This window comes from Amblyomma mixtum, chromosome 4 (assembly GCF_055824585.1).
Source record: "Amblyomma mixtum isolate Tamu chromosome 4, ASM5582458v1, whole genome shotgun sequence".
Lineage (NCBI taxonomy): Eukaryota > Metazoa > Arthropoda > Arachnida > Ixodida > Ixodidae > Amblyomma > Amblyomma mixtum.
Genome location: NC_143015.1, coordinates 109,230,383 through 109,247,590, shown reverse-complemented (window position 1 = coordinate 109,247,590; position 17,208 = coordinate 109,230,383). Strand labels below are relative to the sequence as shown.

General features: G+C 48.2%; 2 protein-coding genes across 7 annotated transcripts in view; both read left to right on the top strand.

The window, feature by feature from the left end:
* LOC149347802 (uncharacterized) overlaps positions 1-17,208 on the top strand; it is a 166,169-nt gene that overhangs the window by 22,469 nt on the left and 126,492 nt on the right. The gene's annotated exons all lie outside the window — the stretch shown is intronic.
* LOC149347804 (uncharacterized) overlaps positions 8,578-17,208 on the top strand; it is a 37,563-nt gene continuing 28,932 nt past the window's right edge. For 2 of the 3 annotated variants that reach the window (XM_089587484.1, XM_089587483.1), the window contains exons 1-2: positions 8,578-8,861; positions 9,665-9,752. In XM_089587484.1, the coding sequence (XP_089443610.1) occupies positions 9,682-9,752 (71 nt within the window). In that variant the 5' untranslated portion in view covers positions 8,578-8,861; positions 9,665-9,681. The remainder of the gene's footprint in view (positions 8,862-9,664; positions 9,753-17,208) is intronic. The other variant, XM_089587482.1, reaches the window with a different exon arrangement.

The window sequence follows — 17,208 nt, the reverse complement described above, 5'->3', positions numbered from 1 at the left end:
GCCGCTTTCTGCGATATCCATCCTTTGGCGAAGTTTCTGACCGTCTGACGCGAGTCGCAGAGAAGCATGGTGCACGTCGGATCAATGAGGGCGAGTGCCACCGCCGCTTCTTCCGCCTCTTCAGCACGGTCTCACGCTACACTTGGGTTGCCGTTAAGCACGTTTTTACACACGAATTGACGCCCAATGGGTAGGGCGTTCCCTGGTCTCCCCGGCATCGCGTCAAGACGCTGTCGCATTCCACTATTCAAGGCGAAGCTTAAGCGTCCTCCAAAATTATTCTTGCTTCTTTTCTTTTCCTTTCTAAGGACAGGCCTAGTCTTTAGCATACAGCCGTTAGTCAGTGCGTATGCTATGTTCAGCTTTGTTCGACAAGAAGCAACGTGGTTTTGCGCCCCATGAGTTGCTTGCCCGCCTCGCAGAACGAAAGTGCTTGTTAACCTCCTCGCGCCTTCCGAAGAAATTTAAATTTTCATTAACGGCGCGGTGACGACATCTGGGATTTTCGAGACACCAGCTGCTGGTCAGAGCCGACGCCGCGTTTTGTTAGCGATGGGCCATGCACAGAATGCTTTCGCATTAAAATGTGGCGTCGATTTCAAAGAGAAGGCTTCAGTGCGCCATGTTGCGCGAGTTTCGCCGACTCCGTCGATTTGACCTTCAGCCGCTCAAGAGCTGTGCCGAAACCGATGATGAGCTACTGAGCCGGAGGACCCAGGTTCGAACACCTCTTCCGGTTTTTTTCCACTGCCTCCTTTATTCTTCTTTCTTACGGCTCGGTTTGGGTGCCCACTGAGATATGTGCGACAGTTACTGCGGCATTTCCTTTCCTCGAAAAAGTTGTCATTTTCAGCAAGAGTTTCGAAAGCAAAGGAAAGGCCCATAACTGGCCCCCTTTGACAGTGGACACCTCAATCGCGCTTCAAACTACGTGGCGGTAGTGACGTCAGCTGCGTGCTAGCATTGGCAACGTTGTGGCAGAAATGCGGCCCTGAACCTATAAGCCGTCGGCGTTCATTTATTGGCGTTGGTAGCGTTCGAGACTCCGGTGATATTGAGGAAAGGAAGGGCGCATAACTGGCTCCCCGGGTCAGTGGCCCCCTCAATCGTGCTTTGAGGCACGTGGCGTGGTGAGAGATATGGGTTGCATGCGTTAGCGATGACAACGTTGTGGCAGACACGCGGCACTGCAGCAATAAGTTCAATAGTAGTTAAACCGCAGTTACTTTTACACCTAAATTACGGTTGGAAATCGATTTTCATCCAAATCGGCCAGGGTCAATTTTCGGGGTTGTACTGGGCAAAATTTTTACAATGGGCCGGGTCACATTTGGAGGTCGCCGTCATGTCGGGCAGGCCCAATTATGGTTGAACATCGATATTTGTCCAATTGGCCGAGGTCAAATTTGGTGGGTTTCCCGGGCTAAATTCTGACCGCTTGACGTCAGAGTTGCTATGGCAACGAGCGATGCACAAGCAAGGTGCCCAAGTAAGATGACAGTGCTTGACCGCGCCCGACACGATGGCTAACAGGAAAATTTGACCCCGGTCATTTCCAAAGATTTTGTTCCGGGCTACCTCTGAAAAAGTTTTAGTTCGCAGATTTGAGATTTGTGCCATCTCGTTGTTGTGGTGTCGCTTGTGGCGTTACCATTTATTTCGTCACAGCACTTTCGCACGTCACACATCGATTTAAATGGAGTTAAATCCCGGCAAACTTTTTTACGCGTAAGGCCCCCCTCACCTGATCTCAGGTCTTTTTTGAATAAGTTCCTCGCCTACTCCGCCTATACGTCCCTTATTTTGGCTCACTGGAGCCGCTATGCAGAGATAATGATGACTGGCCCTCACTGCGCGATGCAACATATCCCACCATCAGCGCTGCTGCCCTGGCTTTGTCACGGCACTTTCCGAGACCTCACCCTGCCGTTTCAGCCATACCTCGGCACCATGACAGGTGGCTCAATCATACTGATACGCATGGCCATTCGCACTCACACACACACTCACTCACTCACTCACTCACACTCGTGTCCACTCGCATTCACAGACGTCAGTGTGAGTGAGGTGAATATGAGTACAGTCATGAGTGAGTGTGCCGACTTATGGTTTCAACTAGCACTCATGTCCAAATGGTGTTCGCAAGATGTGGCTCCCATGGTGACCCGATCAGAGAACCGTGAAGTGACTGACAATCGCGCAAACATGGAAGACTGTGTCTGTTCCTCGTTACCCCCTCCCATTACCATGCGACTTCCCTAACTAATAAAAAAAATCTCCAACTCAACTTAGATCTTTGTTAATCGTCGAGACGAAGACAATACCGTGGAGCTTAACCCACTCCTTTAATTTCAGCACTCCTCTAGGGCCGGAAGATGATGCCGCTTCGTCGTTGTCATGGAAACAGCCGACAGAGCCGCCTGGTGGATCGCCGTTCGCTGGTACGTTTTTGCGACGGCCACTTCACGACACCGGAGGCATTAGCAACGTTCTGTCGCTCCAAGTTGCCCAGCACGAATAACATGTCCGAAGGCACCAGTCCCGAACGCCCACTCAAGAGCTAAGCACAGCGTCGCCGGTGGTGAGTACTTGGATCACTAGACAAATAGGCAAGGTGTTTGACCTCAAACTCTACACAGTTTTTATAAGTAGGCTTTTTGTGTTAGAACAGCGCTTTTTGACATTGCATTGTCAGCAGCGTAGAACATCAGTATGCAGCTAACCCATGCTAATTGTCAGGCAGGTTAACAAATATTGAATAGTTACCCTTTTAAGTGTTACTGTTAGGCGTCATAATTTAATGAGAGGCGTGTAGCCCATCGTAAGTAATATCCATATCACTTTTTAGAAAATTACCCGCCGCGGTGGCTCAGTGGTTACAGCGCTCGGCTGCTGACCCTAAAGACGGCGGTTCGATTCCGGCCGCGGCGGCTGAATTTCCATGAAGGCGAAATTCTAGAGGCACGTGCACTGTGGGATGTCAGTGCACGTTAAAGAACCCCAGGGTGTTTAAATGATTCGGAACCCTTCATTACGGCGTCCCTCATAGCCTGAGTTCTTTTGAGATGTTATACCCCGATAAACCAAACTTCTTAGAAATTTGAAAACCCGGTTATCCCCGGCGCAGTGGCCCAACAAACTTTGGCTGATTTGACGAGTTACACCCACTGGTGAGGTTGATTTCCCTGCAAGCTTCTCGAAAGCACAGGTAGTTTGGCGCGTTTTCTATTGTAAGCGCCGAAACTCTTTTGTTCTTGCGGGACTGGCCCTTCTTTGGATGCAGTATATCCCCATCGACCAATCAGTGCTCGCAGACCGTGAAACCGGCGTCTCAGGCTACACCTCGTGCGTGAGCTCGCTACAATTCCTGCTGTCATACATTCGTGCAGGGCTGCAAAACGCAAACCTAGCAAAAGTATCTCGCAGCTTGTTAACCAGGCGCTCATGCCGTGCATTGTACCAGAGTCACTGTCTGAGAGGCGCATTAATGGTTAGATTTTCTGATGTAGTTCCTTGAATTGCTAAATTGCACAAGTGTACGTTTGAGAAGTGGAGCTATTTTAAATCTATCTTTTCGCCGTTCTAAAATTGCCCTGTTTGAGGCGTCAAAGATACTTTCTATTTAAGGCTCTGTGAGAGTGCTTGAATTAGATCATCCTGATTTAACAAAAGAGGTGGCATTTACCGGGCATTTTTTTTTTCACACGAAACACACGGTGAAACACATTTTTATTTCTTTTATTATTTCTTTCTCGTGTCCCACCCAGGAAGAGGTTCACTATGCTTTAACTGGACTGCATGTGTTGCAGCTGAAATGTCACCTCGCAGCAATTTGACAGCGTAAGAAGCCGTCATAATATTGCCACGCGCCTAACGCGCCGCGCGGCCTCCGCGCTGAGTCGAAGACGACGACGAAGCGGCGGTGGGCTCTCGTGGCGCGCTGTTCTGTTCTGTGTCGTGGAACCTGGCTCGATAATTAAAAGAAGGCTCCCAGTCTTGGGTTCTTCCCGACGTCTACCTTCACGGCTCCTCTGGTCGTGATACTGGTGGAGGTGCGACCGATGCTCCCTACTCCTGAGGACGACTCGACGCGCCCGCCTCTTGTGACCACCCCTGTCTATCGTGCCAGCCGGAGGATCCGAGGCCTGTCCCCCGAGGCCCTCCCTATTGTCAGCGCGCCTTCAAATACCACTCCACTCATGGCGACGCCACTGCCCGCCCTGCCTACGACTGTCCCTGCAGCCAGCCCCACCTATCTCACCCTTCAGACCCCACGCTCGCCTAAGCCCTTTCACGGTGACCTGTTTGAAGATGCCGAAGACTGGTTGGCTCACTACGAACGGGTCGCAACCTTTAACTGCTGGGACGACGCTAAAAAGCTGCGTAACGTGTACTTCAGCCTTGAAGACTCTGCACGCACGTGGTTCGAAAACCATGAGACTACTTTCTCTACGTGGCCGGACTTTCGACGTCAGCTCCTGAGTACGTACGCCAACAGCGACCGCCGGGAGAGCGCAGAGCGTACCCTGTCCTCTAGAATTCAGCTCCCCAACGAGGGCGTTGCCATGTACGTCGAGGATGTGACGCGTCTTTGCCATCGCGCCGATCCGGCCATGCCTGAAGAAAAAAAGCTGCGGCACCTGATGCGCGCCGTAAAAGAACAGCTCTTTTCCGGCCTCGTGCCTAACCTGTCCAATACCGTCGCGGAGTCTCTGGCCGACGCCGTGCACATGGAGAAATTGCTGCAGCAGAGATACCATCAGTACGACCGGCAACTGCGTCCAACGTCGACTCTGTCAACGTTGGAGCGGTTCGACCATGATTCCAGGACGAATCCGGACTCCCTTCGCGAAATTATCCGTTCCGTGGTCTGCGAGGAGCTGCAGCACCTTCAAGCAACCTTTGCCCCCTCGCGTCGATTCCATCACCAGCGTCATCAGCGAGGAAGTCCGGCAGGCACTCAGGGCACAAGACGCTGCAGTTGCGCCGGCGCCGCAACCGACTCCATACGATCCCTCGCCGTACCCGACTCCTGTCCAGCCAGTCACGTACGCGGACGTCGTGCGCCACGCGGCCCCACCTCCTGGGCCTTCGCCTTACACCGCACCATTGGTCGCGGTGCACTCTGCCCAGCCGACTCCTTACTGGGCGGATCGGCGCCAGGCACCGCGGAAGACTGACCTCTGGCGCACTCCGGATCAACGACCGCTCTGCTGCCACTGTGGTGAGGCCGTCCATCTCTACCGGCGGTGCCCCTATCGCGAAATGGGACTACGCGGCTTTTCTATCGACAGACCCCGTCCACGCCCTGGAGAGCGCCCTCAAGACATCGCCGAGTATGTCACCCGTCAGCGTAGTTCACCGTCTCCTCCGCGCCGCGAGTCGCGATCGCCCTCTCCACGCCGGTCTTCGCCCTCTGGGTCCCGTTTCGTCTCAGGACAACGTGGTTCCTCGAGCCCTCGTCGGGAAAACTAGCTCCGGCGGCCTTTGGAGGCCAGGCCGCCGAACGCCGTTCCGACGCAAAGCTTCCACCGCCGCAGCAACTGAATCGCCCCGACGTCGCACGCCGCATCGCTGCACAGTTTTCCCCGACGCGTCTCTCGTAACGCCGCGATGCCGCAACCCCAATCGCCGACCCGCTTCCGCCGCCGCACCGATCCAATCGCCCCGACGCCGAACGCCGCATCGCCGAAGAGTTTTCCCCAACGCGCCGCTTGAATCGCTCCGACAACGCAACCCCAGTCGCCGACCAGCCTCCGCCGCCGCACCGCTCGGCGCAGTAATATGCTTCGCAGTAATATGCTTCGTGTAGTACGAATCTATTAACAGCACGCTCATTTAGAAAAGAAGTATCTACGCATACTTTAGGCGTCAAGTTGGAACAATTCACATATTCAAACCAAATACGTATGACAACGTAGAGGCGCTTTTAAAGTTTCTGTGCTTATCAAGTGCCCAAAAGAGAGGCGTGGATTCTGTGCTGTCAGAGACAGCCTCGGGTGGCATCACGTGGGCTTGGGCGCACCGCATTATTCCTGGTATTAGGGCAGGTAGTGAGCGCTGATCCGGATCTTGAGAGGGAAATAACTGGAAGAATAAGAATGGGGTGGAGCGCATATGGCCGCTTCTCTCAGATCATGAATGGCAGTTTACCAATATCCCTCAAGAGAAAAGCATGCAGTAGCTGCATCTTACCGGTACTCACCTATGGGGCAGAAACGTGGAGGCTAACAAAGAGTGTTAAGCTTAAGTTAAGAACAACGCAGCGAGCATGGAAAGGAAAATGATAGGTGTAACGTTAAGAGATCGGAAGTTGGCGGAGTGAGTGAGGTTACAACCGCTGGTTAATGAAAACCTAGTTGAGATCAAGTGGAAGAAATGGGCGTGGGCAGGGCATGTAATGCAAATGCAAGATAACCGCTGGTCCTTAAAGGTGCACTGAAGAGGAATCTGAACTCGTCTTTTTACCGCGGGAACTCAATCTGCACGTTCCGAGCATACTTAGAAACTTCGATTTACTGCCCTGTGTGGCCGATTTCCCTAATTAAATCGAATTAACGCCCGGCTCCCGCCTTTTTTTTTTAATTCTGCCTCGTACGGTGGGCGGAGTCGACCAACGCGGGGAGTGCCTTTCACCCAGTCCCGTGGCGGCTTGCCGCTCTGCCATCGGCGGAGTAATACGTAGTAGTCCGTGGAAACAAATAGTCCGCGCGTATTTTTATTTCTGCGGGCTTATTTCGCGGTTATATTATCTACAAATGAAACTATTTATTCACGGAAACCTAAAAAACAATATGAAGCGAAAGCAAAGCCTCCACGGAGCTGGCTGAAAGGCACTCCCCGCGTTGGTCGACTCCGCCCACCGTACGAGGCAGAATTAAAAAATAAAGGCGCGAGCCGGGCGTTAATTCGATTTAATTAGGGAAATCGGCCACACAGGGCAATAAGTCGCAGTTTCTGAGAATGATAGGAACGTGTAGATCAAGTTCCCGCGGCAAAAAGACGAGTTCAGATTCCTCTTCAGTGCCCCTTTAAGTATAACGGAGGGGATTCCAAGAGAAGGCAAACGTAGCAGGGCGCGGCAGAAAGTTAGGTGTGCAGATGGGATTAAGAAGTGTGCGGGAATACGGTGGCCGCAACTGGTAAAGCACAGGGTTAATTGTTGAGAATTAGGAGAGGCCTTTGCCCTGCAGTGGGCTTAGACAGGCTGATGGCGATTATACCTGGTCTTTTCCAGGGGTGTTTGGGATGGTGTCATTGTTGCCAGCACAGCACGATCAGCATGTCAACAGAAGAGCAAAGTCCTGAATAAAAGGTGGTTCACATGGTGAGTATGTAGCAAGCGAAGTGAAGAACAGATACGTGCGTTTTAATTCTTGGAGAACTAATCTGTATACACCAAATGGAGGAAAATGTGGATGAAGTTAGAACACCGTAAAAAGATGTTCGTGGCGTATCACCTATAGAGAGGAGAATGAGGAGATGCCAAGGACTTCTGCTGTTTTCTCAAGCCTGGTACATGCTGACAGTTTTACTACTGAGCGGGCAGCTTTGCGTGAAAGCGAACAACTATTTCTAATTGGATGCAGACAGTCGTCAAATAGCATGGAGCAGCCATAAAGAGTATAATCAACTTATCCTCCTGAACTAAATTTGGCGTCCAGGCATAGCGTCCATTACTGCACAGGTCATCTGAACATTCTGGGTCCAAGCTCGATAAGATAATAAACACCACACACGGCTTTATGAGCGCAGGCTGCGTACATCGCCATTTATAGCGCCCAGTGCGTGCATTGCCGTATACATGAAAGTACGGGTTATACTTGGTAGAATGGATAAGCTTCTTTGGCCAACTGGCAGCAATCCTGCGGAAGTTACACCGACTGCTTGGCGTCTGTATGTGCAATGTCATTTTCCTTTCAGTACATATTTCGCTCTGGTAACGAGATCGCGGGTTAAGCGAAAGGTGGTAAGCGGTCGTAGATGATTTATCTCGGTTACTTCATGACTGCTTCTAGGTCTTTCCTGCTTCCTGATCCGACTGCACTGAGTTTGCATACGTGTGATGTCTCAGTGGTGGTTGCCTATTGATGCTGTTTGAACAGATGGGAGGGCATTTGGTTATCACCGAATAGATTAAGGACTGCTAGGCAAAATAAACCCTTAGAGATCTCACACAGCTGCTCATATCAGCCAACCAAGGTCACCTCCTTTAAAAAAATTTCAGAATCTCACTCGTCCTTGTTAGCCATGTCCACCAATAAGATATGCTTTATTTCCCCACAAATGCGTTTCGCTAATCTATCACATGATCATTTTTCACTTCACATCGCACGCCACACACATCTTGCGAGGCACATTTTTTAAATAAATTTCTCCACAAAATTAATACCTCAAACTTACAAGATTCATATTTGTGTCATATACTGCGGTTTATGGACAATTTTCTCGTGTGGCCCCTGCCGCTCCTTGCAGCTGAAGTTTTTCCTTACAGCGCAATGTTGTTGGTTCACGAAGCGCACTGTAGGCATCATTGTCGTAATAGCAGGATTTTCTGCAGTATTAAGCAGTCTCCTGTCGTAACGACAAAGACAGTTCTGTCGCAAAAATACACAGCTTCGCAATACTGCAGAAAAATCTGTCGCAATGACAGGACGACCGAAATCTCAGTCATATTTTTCGCCCGGATAAAGTTCAAGTTCTGTGCCAACGGAGACTTTTTCTTTCTGTACTGCAGTGCCTTCCTGGCGGGTTGCGCCGCAGACGCAGTGATGGCGTTTTGGCGCTAAACGTAGCGGCCACTTTGCTCGTCTCGTGCACCGAACCAGCACCCAACCACATTCAGTCAGTCGGGCCCCTAGGTACGTACTGGAAGGAACGACAGTGCGTTGTTCTCGGCGACCTGGAGCGAGTCATAAAAACGGTTTAAGCGGCGTAAGCCTAACGCTGGCAACAAACTAGCTTTTTTCTCCAAAAAGCACCAAAAAGGCGTGCTTACTATCGATAACTGTTTCTACTCCTTGCGCTATTAAACATCTATTGTAGGATGCAATTTAAAAGCGAGCACATGCTAAGGCTGTGTCACGGTCCGTGGCGAACTTTGTTACTCCACTGGCCAGTGACAATCGTAAGTGAAATCAACTATTTAATGCTTCACTCTATTAATCATGTCAGGTATCAGATTTGTAGAGCTTGTAATCTTTTTCTTGTGTTTGGCTACTTGTTTAGGTAACAAAGATTTAACAATGGTCTCCTTTTTTGTCGTGGTGGAATACTGACCGGCGGTCTTAAACGTTTGCAGAGCTCCGCTACAGACTTAAGTTTTATCAGACTACACATTTACGGGTTTTCCATATTTAAGCGTAGAGGTCGGTTTATCTGCAAGGCATCTTCGTTGTGCCATGCTTCTGTGGGTACAAAACATGTTGGGGCCAATGGCTCACCCAAAGTTTGACGCTCAGTATTATGACTCACCTGTTGACGAATAAGATCGTGAATTCAATCATGTCATCTGTAAATATAGAGCTCGGAAATGCTCCTAAAAGATTATTTTCAAGCAATTACCTGTTAACACAAGGTATACGATGTTCAGTAAGCTTATACAAGCAGAGATCTTCGACGTACACGGAAAAACGTTTGCCGACGTCCTTTCTTTATTTTCAAGCGTCGCTGTTTCTTTGGATGCGGTACTTCCCAAACCACCACTGCGCGGCTCAAGAGGGGCTTCCTGCGCCTGAATCCAGCCATCGTGGGTGAGTTGATTTATAATGAGTCAGTGAAGCTACGAGAGCCTAGCACCCACACCTGCAGTGCCTGAGAAAATTTTACAGCTTTCCTCTGCAGCCGTACGGGTGGGTTGAGGTTTACGCTAAAAATAAGCACCTTTCTTGAATAAATAAATAGCAGCGCAAGGAGACAAGGACAAGAAGAGACAACAAGGACGGCGCTGAACTTCCAACTTTTATTTCTAACGAATCGTGCGAGCATATATGCACTCTGAACAATCCGGCGTCATCGTCAGTGCATGCGCAGATATTCCAGCTCTTTATCAGAAAGAGTGATAGAAGCGGAGCTAACACATGCTTCTCCCCGATTATAAATCAACTCTGATTCAATGATTTCCCGCGTTACACGTTGATTATTCTTTTTTCTAATGACGGTGCTAGCAAGGTCTGGGGAACATTCTTCACAGGTAAGACAGTGGGCGGCCAGAAGTCCTTCAAAATCTTTTCCTTTCAGGGCATTATCTACATTTTTGGCATGTTCCCTCAACCTGTCATTCACGCATCTCCCAGTTTGGCCGACATAAGTTTTGCCACAGATTAAAGGAATTTCGTATACCACGCCTTCTGCGCATTCAACAAAGGGCCGCCGATGCTTCTTCCCACAGTTCTTTTGCTTCGCTGTCTCGGGATCTGTCATCTTGCACAGCTTTGACAGCTTGTGAGGAGCAGAGAAGACGACTTGCACGTCGTACCGCTGCGCTACCTTTTTCAGATTGTGTGACAGCTTGTGAATGTAAGGTATCACAGCTACCTTATGCCTACGCTGCGCGTGGGCGTCACAATTACTCACGTCAGTGCGTAACTTGTTGAGTAGGCCTTCAACTGCTGCTAGAGAGATATTGGGCACCTTTGGAACAGTGATGAGGCCTCTTGACCTAACCCACGAACTCCCAGTGAACGGCCAAATTAGATTTTTAGATATTAGGCTTCACTTTAAAGATGATGGTGTCTGCTGGGGCTATGATCCGCGCGCCAATAAACCGCTTCTGCCTTTCAACTCTGCGCACTCAAAGCTCGTTAAGCGAGCCATCGCCACCTCCTGCTTTAAAAACGCCCTTAGCAAAAGTTGCCCGCATCTCGCCGCAGAAGCGTTCAACCATCAAGCCGATAGGCTGAGCAGTGCCGGGTATCCGCAGCACCTTCTCATTTCGGTTGCTGAAGGCCTACTCAACAAGTTACGCACTGACGTGAGTAATTGTGACGCCCACGCGCAGCGTAGGCATAAGGTAGCTGTGATACCTTACATTCACAAGCTGTCACACAATCTGAAAAAGGTAGCGCAGCGGTACGACGTGCAAGTCGTCTTCTCTGCTCCTCACAAGCTGTCAAAGCTGTGCAAGATGACAGATCCCGAGACAGCGAAGCAAAAGAACTGTGGGAAGAAGCATCGGCGGCCCTTTGTTGAATGCGCAGAAGGCGTGGTATACGAAATTCCTTTAATCTGTGGCAAAACTTATGTCGGCCAAACTGGGAGATGCGTGAATGACAGGTTGAGGGAACATGCCAAAAATGTAGATAATGCCCTGAAAGGAAAAGATTTTGAAGGACTTCTGGCCGCCCACTGTCTTACCTGTGAAGAATGTTCCCCAGACCTTGCTAGCACCGTCATTAGAAAAAAGAATAATCAACGTGTAACGCGGGAAATCATTGAATCAGAGTTGATTTATAATCGGGGAGAAGCATGTGTTAGCTCCGCTTCTATCACTCTTTCTGATAAAGAGCTGGAATATCTGCGCATGCACTGACGATGACGCCGGATTGTTCAGAGTGCATATATGCTCGCACGATTCGTTAGAAATAAAAGTTGGAAGTTCAGCGCCGTCCTTGTTGTCTCTTCTTGTCCTTGTCTCCTTGCGCTGCTATTTATTTATTCAAGTCATGTACCAACACGCCCAATTTTCCGCGTTAATCAAGCACCTTTCCTTTTGAAAATTGTCTAGAGAGTGCATGGATTTATTATAGGCTCTATTGCCTTATTATAGATATTTCTCTTTGTCTATACATAATCTATAAACTGCATATTTCTCTTTGTCTATACAGAATCTATAGACTGTCTATATGTTAAAAGTGTATGTCCATAAATCTGTAGATTGTCTATAGACTGTCTACAGCAATTAAATTGCCTATAGGCCGTTCCTTAGGATTTGTCTATAGAGAGTCTAAGACTTTATAGACAAAAGTCTATGGACATTATATAGAGTGTATACAAAAATTCTGAGGGTTAATTGAGATCTACTGCACCTTGCGGCTTGCTCCACTTTCCTGAGTCCGTCGCATCGAATGTTTAAATTTACTGCACATGTGCACAAGCGATCTGAGTCAGTTGCAAACTATTTTAAACATTCGAAATGAGCAGTAAGAAGTTACCACGAACTAAACATTTCACCTTTCACTGCTTGCTCGCGCTGACTTATGTACTGTGCGCACTGCACAGAGACTTGTAACTCCTGGCCCTATACCTGTGCTCTTACTTTGATTTAGCGCCATGTTTTTGCCCTGCGTTTCCTTGTTTTCAAAGTTTTAAAGTTTGTTCAGAAGTAATTAAATATACTATGTTTATACAGAACGTAACAATGAGCACTATGTTTCCCATATGCTGCTGATTGTTACCATTTGGATCACATTGTTATCCCCACTTCTTTTAATTCCTGCGAGGCTGCGCTATGTAAAAACGAAGAAACACTGGACCTCGTAGCGCTGTGTAAAAAAACGCAGCATAACTGCCCTAATGAATGTCGGGTGCTTGAGCTATCCTGCGGACGATAAAGAAGACGCGAACAAGAGGTCGAACTTGACGCTTTGCACATGAGTCGCCCGACGCCCCGAGCTAGCGAGGGCAACATTAGCTTCGGGACAGAAAGCATGTGAAGTGCGCATAATGCGCATATAGATAGAGAGGTGCGCGAGCTACTAACAACTTAATATTTTGGTGCACATGGGTCCGCCAAGTTGCGAAAAAAAGCAAGGCAACAGGATGAAAACGTTTACCTTTATGCGCGAGCAATGGCATGAGGACTCCCGAGGTACTGTGAATATGTAAACTTGACAATGGAAAATTCCGCATATAGGGGTATTAACTCTAACTCCATCGCGTCGTGCCCTTAAGGTGGAGCTTAAGTGTCCAGTTTTTTTCACGAAGCTTGGAGAATTTAGCCATTTTGGTAGAGATGAATTGCCTTGCAGATTTCTGGCTCATACAACAGTACAATAGAAAAGTGGTCTCCCTTTTCTAAACTTACTAGAACGCCTATACTAGTAAAAAGGTTTTCACTCCAAGCCGCCCATGTTATAGGTGTTTTCGGGGCAGTCGGCGCTTCTTCGCTGTCATGGAGACAAGCAACATGAGTACTTGGCACCAGCAGAGTGCCGCTGAGACTCGCGAGCTCTTGTGCCTCCCCGTTGACGCTCCACTCAGTCCAGTGCGAACAACGTGTCCAAGTGGACCCGCCACGGCAGCCAAGCCAACTACGACTCGATGAAGAAAGCAAACGGTGAGTACGTGGCTCCTTCTTGAGGAATAGACCACCATGCTCTCGCATCTCTTCAGCAATATACACAAGGAAGAAAACGGTGGCTACTTGCTGACAGGTGGCAGTAACAGGTGACAAACATGCTGTAGCATTCACATGAACAGGACAGGGCATGGGAATTTGCTTCTCTGTCGCACTGATGCCAAGCAGTATTTGGCTTGAGGGTGTTCACTTGTTGACGAATAGGAAGGGCGCATTAACAGCCTGATTTCTTGTTGGACCCCTTAACTGCGCACAGAAGGAAGTGAACGAAGGGAAACATTTTCACACTTTAGTTGGTTCATGATCTTTGAAATAAGTGTGCGCTTGAATAGAGGAAGGATGTTGCTCCCACGGTACGTCGTTTCTGTTCCTTTTATGTCTTCGTAGTGGAGGGACCCGGGATAATTTCGATCACCTGGGGATCTTTAACCTGCTCTGATACCGCCCAGCATACGGGCACCTTTTGCGTTTCGCCTCCGTCGAAACGCGGTTGCCGCGGCCGGAAACGAACCCTGGTACTCCCGATCAGTAATCGATCACCCTAACTGTCCCAGCTGAGCGTCACTGAGCCACCGCTCTAGGTGAACTTTATTTCGTTGATCGCCGCGTTGCCCAGATCGCCGCGGAGAAGGACAGGAGTTGTGCATTGGAACACGCTCACCGTAGCAGCCTCGCTCGCATTAGGAATTCTTCGTGCACAACATTAAGTTCTTTATCTTTCTTCTCTGGTTGCTCTGGAACGCTTATGACTAAACGATGCGGCCTTAATGCAGGGTACGTGTCTTTGAGAGCAGGGTCCACTGGCAAGGGCCCACATATCGAAAACCACAACTGAAAATTGCCTGTTGTCATAACATACTTTTCTGGAGTATTTTGGCACCTGACGACAGAAATCCTTGTCGTAACAACAGGATTTTCTGTAGTATTAAGCAGTCTCCTGTCGTAACGACCGAGCCAGTTCTTTCGCAACGATACACAGCTTCGCAATACTTCAGAAAAATCTGCCGCAACGACAGGAAGACCGAAATTTCAGTCATATTTTCCGACCGGATCAAGTTCTGTGCCGACGGAGACTTTTTTCTTTCTGTGCCCCAGTGCTTTCCTAGGAAGTTGCGCTGCAGACGCGGTGATGGCTTTCGGCGCTAAACGTAGCGACTAACAGAACCACCTCGTGCAGTCGGGCCCCTAGGTACGCAGTGGAAGGGCAGTCCATTTATCTCGGCTACCTGGAACCGGTCATAAAAACGGTTTAAGCAACGTAAGCCTAATGCTGGCAACAAAGCATTTTTTTTTTCTTGAAAAAGCACCAGAAAGGGGCGCTTATTATCGATAACTGTTTCTACTCCTTGCGTTATTGGACATGTATTGTAGGATACAACTTAAAAAAGAGCAGTTGCTAAGACTGGGTCGCGGTCTGTGGTGAACTGTATTATTCCACTGCCCAGTGACAATAGTAAATGAAATCAACTTTCTAATGTTTCACTATATTAATCAAGTCAAGTATCAGAATTCTAAAGCTTATAATCTTGTGTTTAGCTTCTTGTTTAGGTAACAAAGTTTTAACAATGGACTACTTTTTTGTCGTTGAGGATTTCTGTGCGGCGGTCTTGAACGTGGGTGGAGCTCCGCTGCAGACAAGTTTTATCCGACTACGCCTTTACGGGTTTTGCATACTTAAGCGTAGAGGTCGGTTTATGTGCAAGGCATCTTCGTTGTGCCATGCTTCTGTGGGTACAAAACATGTTGGGGCCAATGGCTCACCAAATGTTTGACGCTGAGTATTATGACTGACCTGTTTACGAATAAGATCGTGAATTCATTCATGTCATCTCTAAATATGGAGCTTGGAAATGCGCCTAAAAGATTATTTTCAAGCAATTACCTGTTCACACAAGGTATACGATGTTCAGTAAACTTATACAAGGAGAGATCTTCCACGTAGCCGGAAGAACGTTTGCCGACGTTCTTGTTTATTTTCAAGCGTCGCTGTTTCTTTGGATGCGGTACTTCCCCAACCACCACTGCGTGGCTTGGGCGGGGCTTCCTGCGCCTGAATCCAGCCATCGTGGGTGAGTTGATTTGCAATGAATCATTGAGGCTACGAGAGCCTAGCACCCACACCTACAGTGCCTGAGAAAATTGTACAGTTGTAATCTGCAGCACTATGGGCGCGTTCAGGTTTACGCTAAAAATAACCACATTTCCCTTTAAAAGGGGTCTACAGAGGGTGTATGAATTTATTATAGGCTCTATTGCCTTACTATAGAAATTTCTCTTTGTCTATACATGGTCTATAGACTGTCTATATACTGAAAGTGTTTGTTCATATAGAAAATCTATAGACTGTCTACAGCAATTTAAAATGCCTGTAGACTGTTGCCTAGGATTTGTCTATAGAGAGTCTAAGACTTGATAGACAGAAGTCTATGGACAGTCTATAGACTGTATAAAAAAATTGTGAGGGTTAATTGAGATCTACTGCACCTTGCGGCTTGCTGCACTTACCTGACGCCGTCGCATGGAATGTTTAAATTTACTGCACATATACACAAGCGATTTGAGTCAGTTGCAAACTATTTTCAACATTCAAAACCAGCAGTAAGAAGTTACCACGAACGAAACATTTCACCTTTCACTGCTCATAATGACTTCCGTATTGTGCACACTACAGAGATATTTGTAACTCCTGGCCGTATACTTGTGCCCATCCTGTGGTTTGGCGACATGTTTTTGCCATGCGTTTCCTGGTTTTGAATGTTTGAAAGTTTGTTAAAAAGTAATTACAATGCTATGTATAGACAGAAGATAACAATCAGCAGCTATGCTTCCCATATGCTGGTGATTGTTATAATTTATATGTACACTGTTATCCCCATTTGTCTTAATTCCTGCGAGGCTGCGCTATGTAAAAATAAAGAAACACTGGACCTCGTGGCGCTGTGTGAAAAAGGCACCGTAACTGCCTGAATTAATGGTGGCTGCTTGAGCTAACCTGTGGCCGATAAAGAACACGCGAACAAGGTGTCGCACTCGCAGCTTTACACATAAGTCGCCCGATGTCCTCCGCTAGCGAGGGCAACACTAGCTTCTGGACAGAATGCATGCACGCCAAGTGCGCATAATACGCATATAGACACAAAGATAGGCGAGCTACTAACAACAGAATATTTTGTTGCCCATGACTCCGCAAAAAAAGCAAGGCAACAGGATGAAGAAGTTTACCTTTATACGCGAACAATGGCACGAGGTCTTCCGGGCAACTATGAATGTGAACTTGACAATGAAAAGTTCGGCATATATGGGCATTAATTCTAACTCTGTCGCGTCGTACCCTTAAGGCGGAGCTTAAGTGTCCAGTTGTTTTCACGAGAGGCGCAGAATTTAGCCACTTTTTTAGAGATGAATTGCCTTGCAGCAGATTTCTGCCTCATACAACAGTACAATAGAAAATTGCTCTCCCTTTTCTGAACTTACTCGAACGTTTGTATGAGTAAAAAGGTTTTCACTACATGCCGCCCATGTTTTAGTTGGTTTCAGTCAAGATGTTGGTTCTTCGCTGTCATGGAGACAATCATCAGAGCCACTTGGTACCAGCAGAGTGCCGCTGAGACTCGCGAGCTCTTGTGCCTATCCGTAGACGCTCCACTCAGTCCAGTGCGAACAACATGTCCAAGGGGATATCCCGCAACAGCCAACTACGACCCGATGAAGAAAGCAAACGGTTAGTTCCTTGCTCCGTCTTCAAAAATGGACCACCATGCTCTCGCATATCTATAGCCAGATACACAAGGACGAGAAATGGTGACTACTTGCTGAGAGGTGCTAGTAACAGGTGACAAACATGCTGTAGCATTCATATGAACAGGAGGGGCCATAAGAATTTGCTTCTCTGTCGCACTGACGAAAAGTAG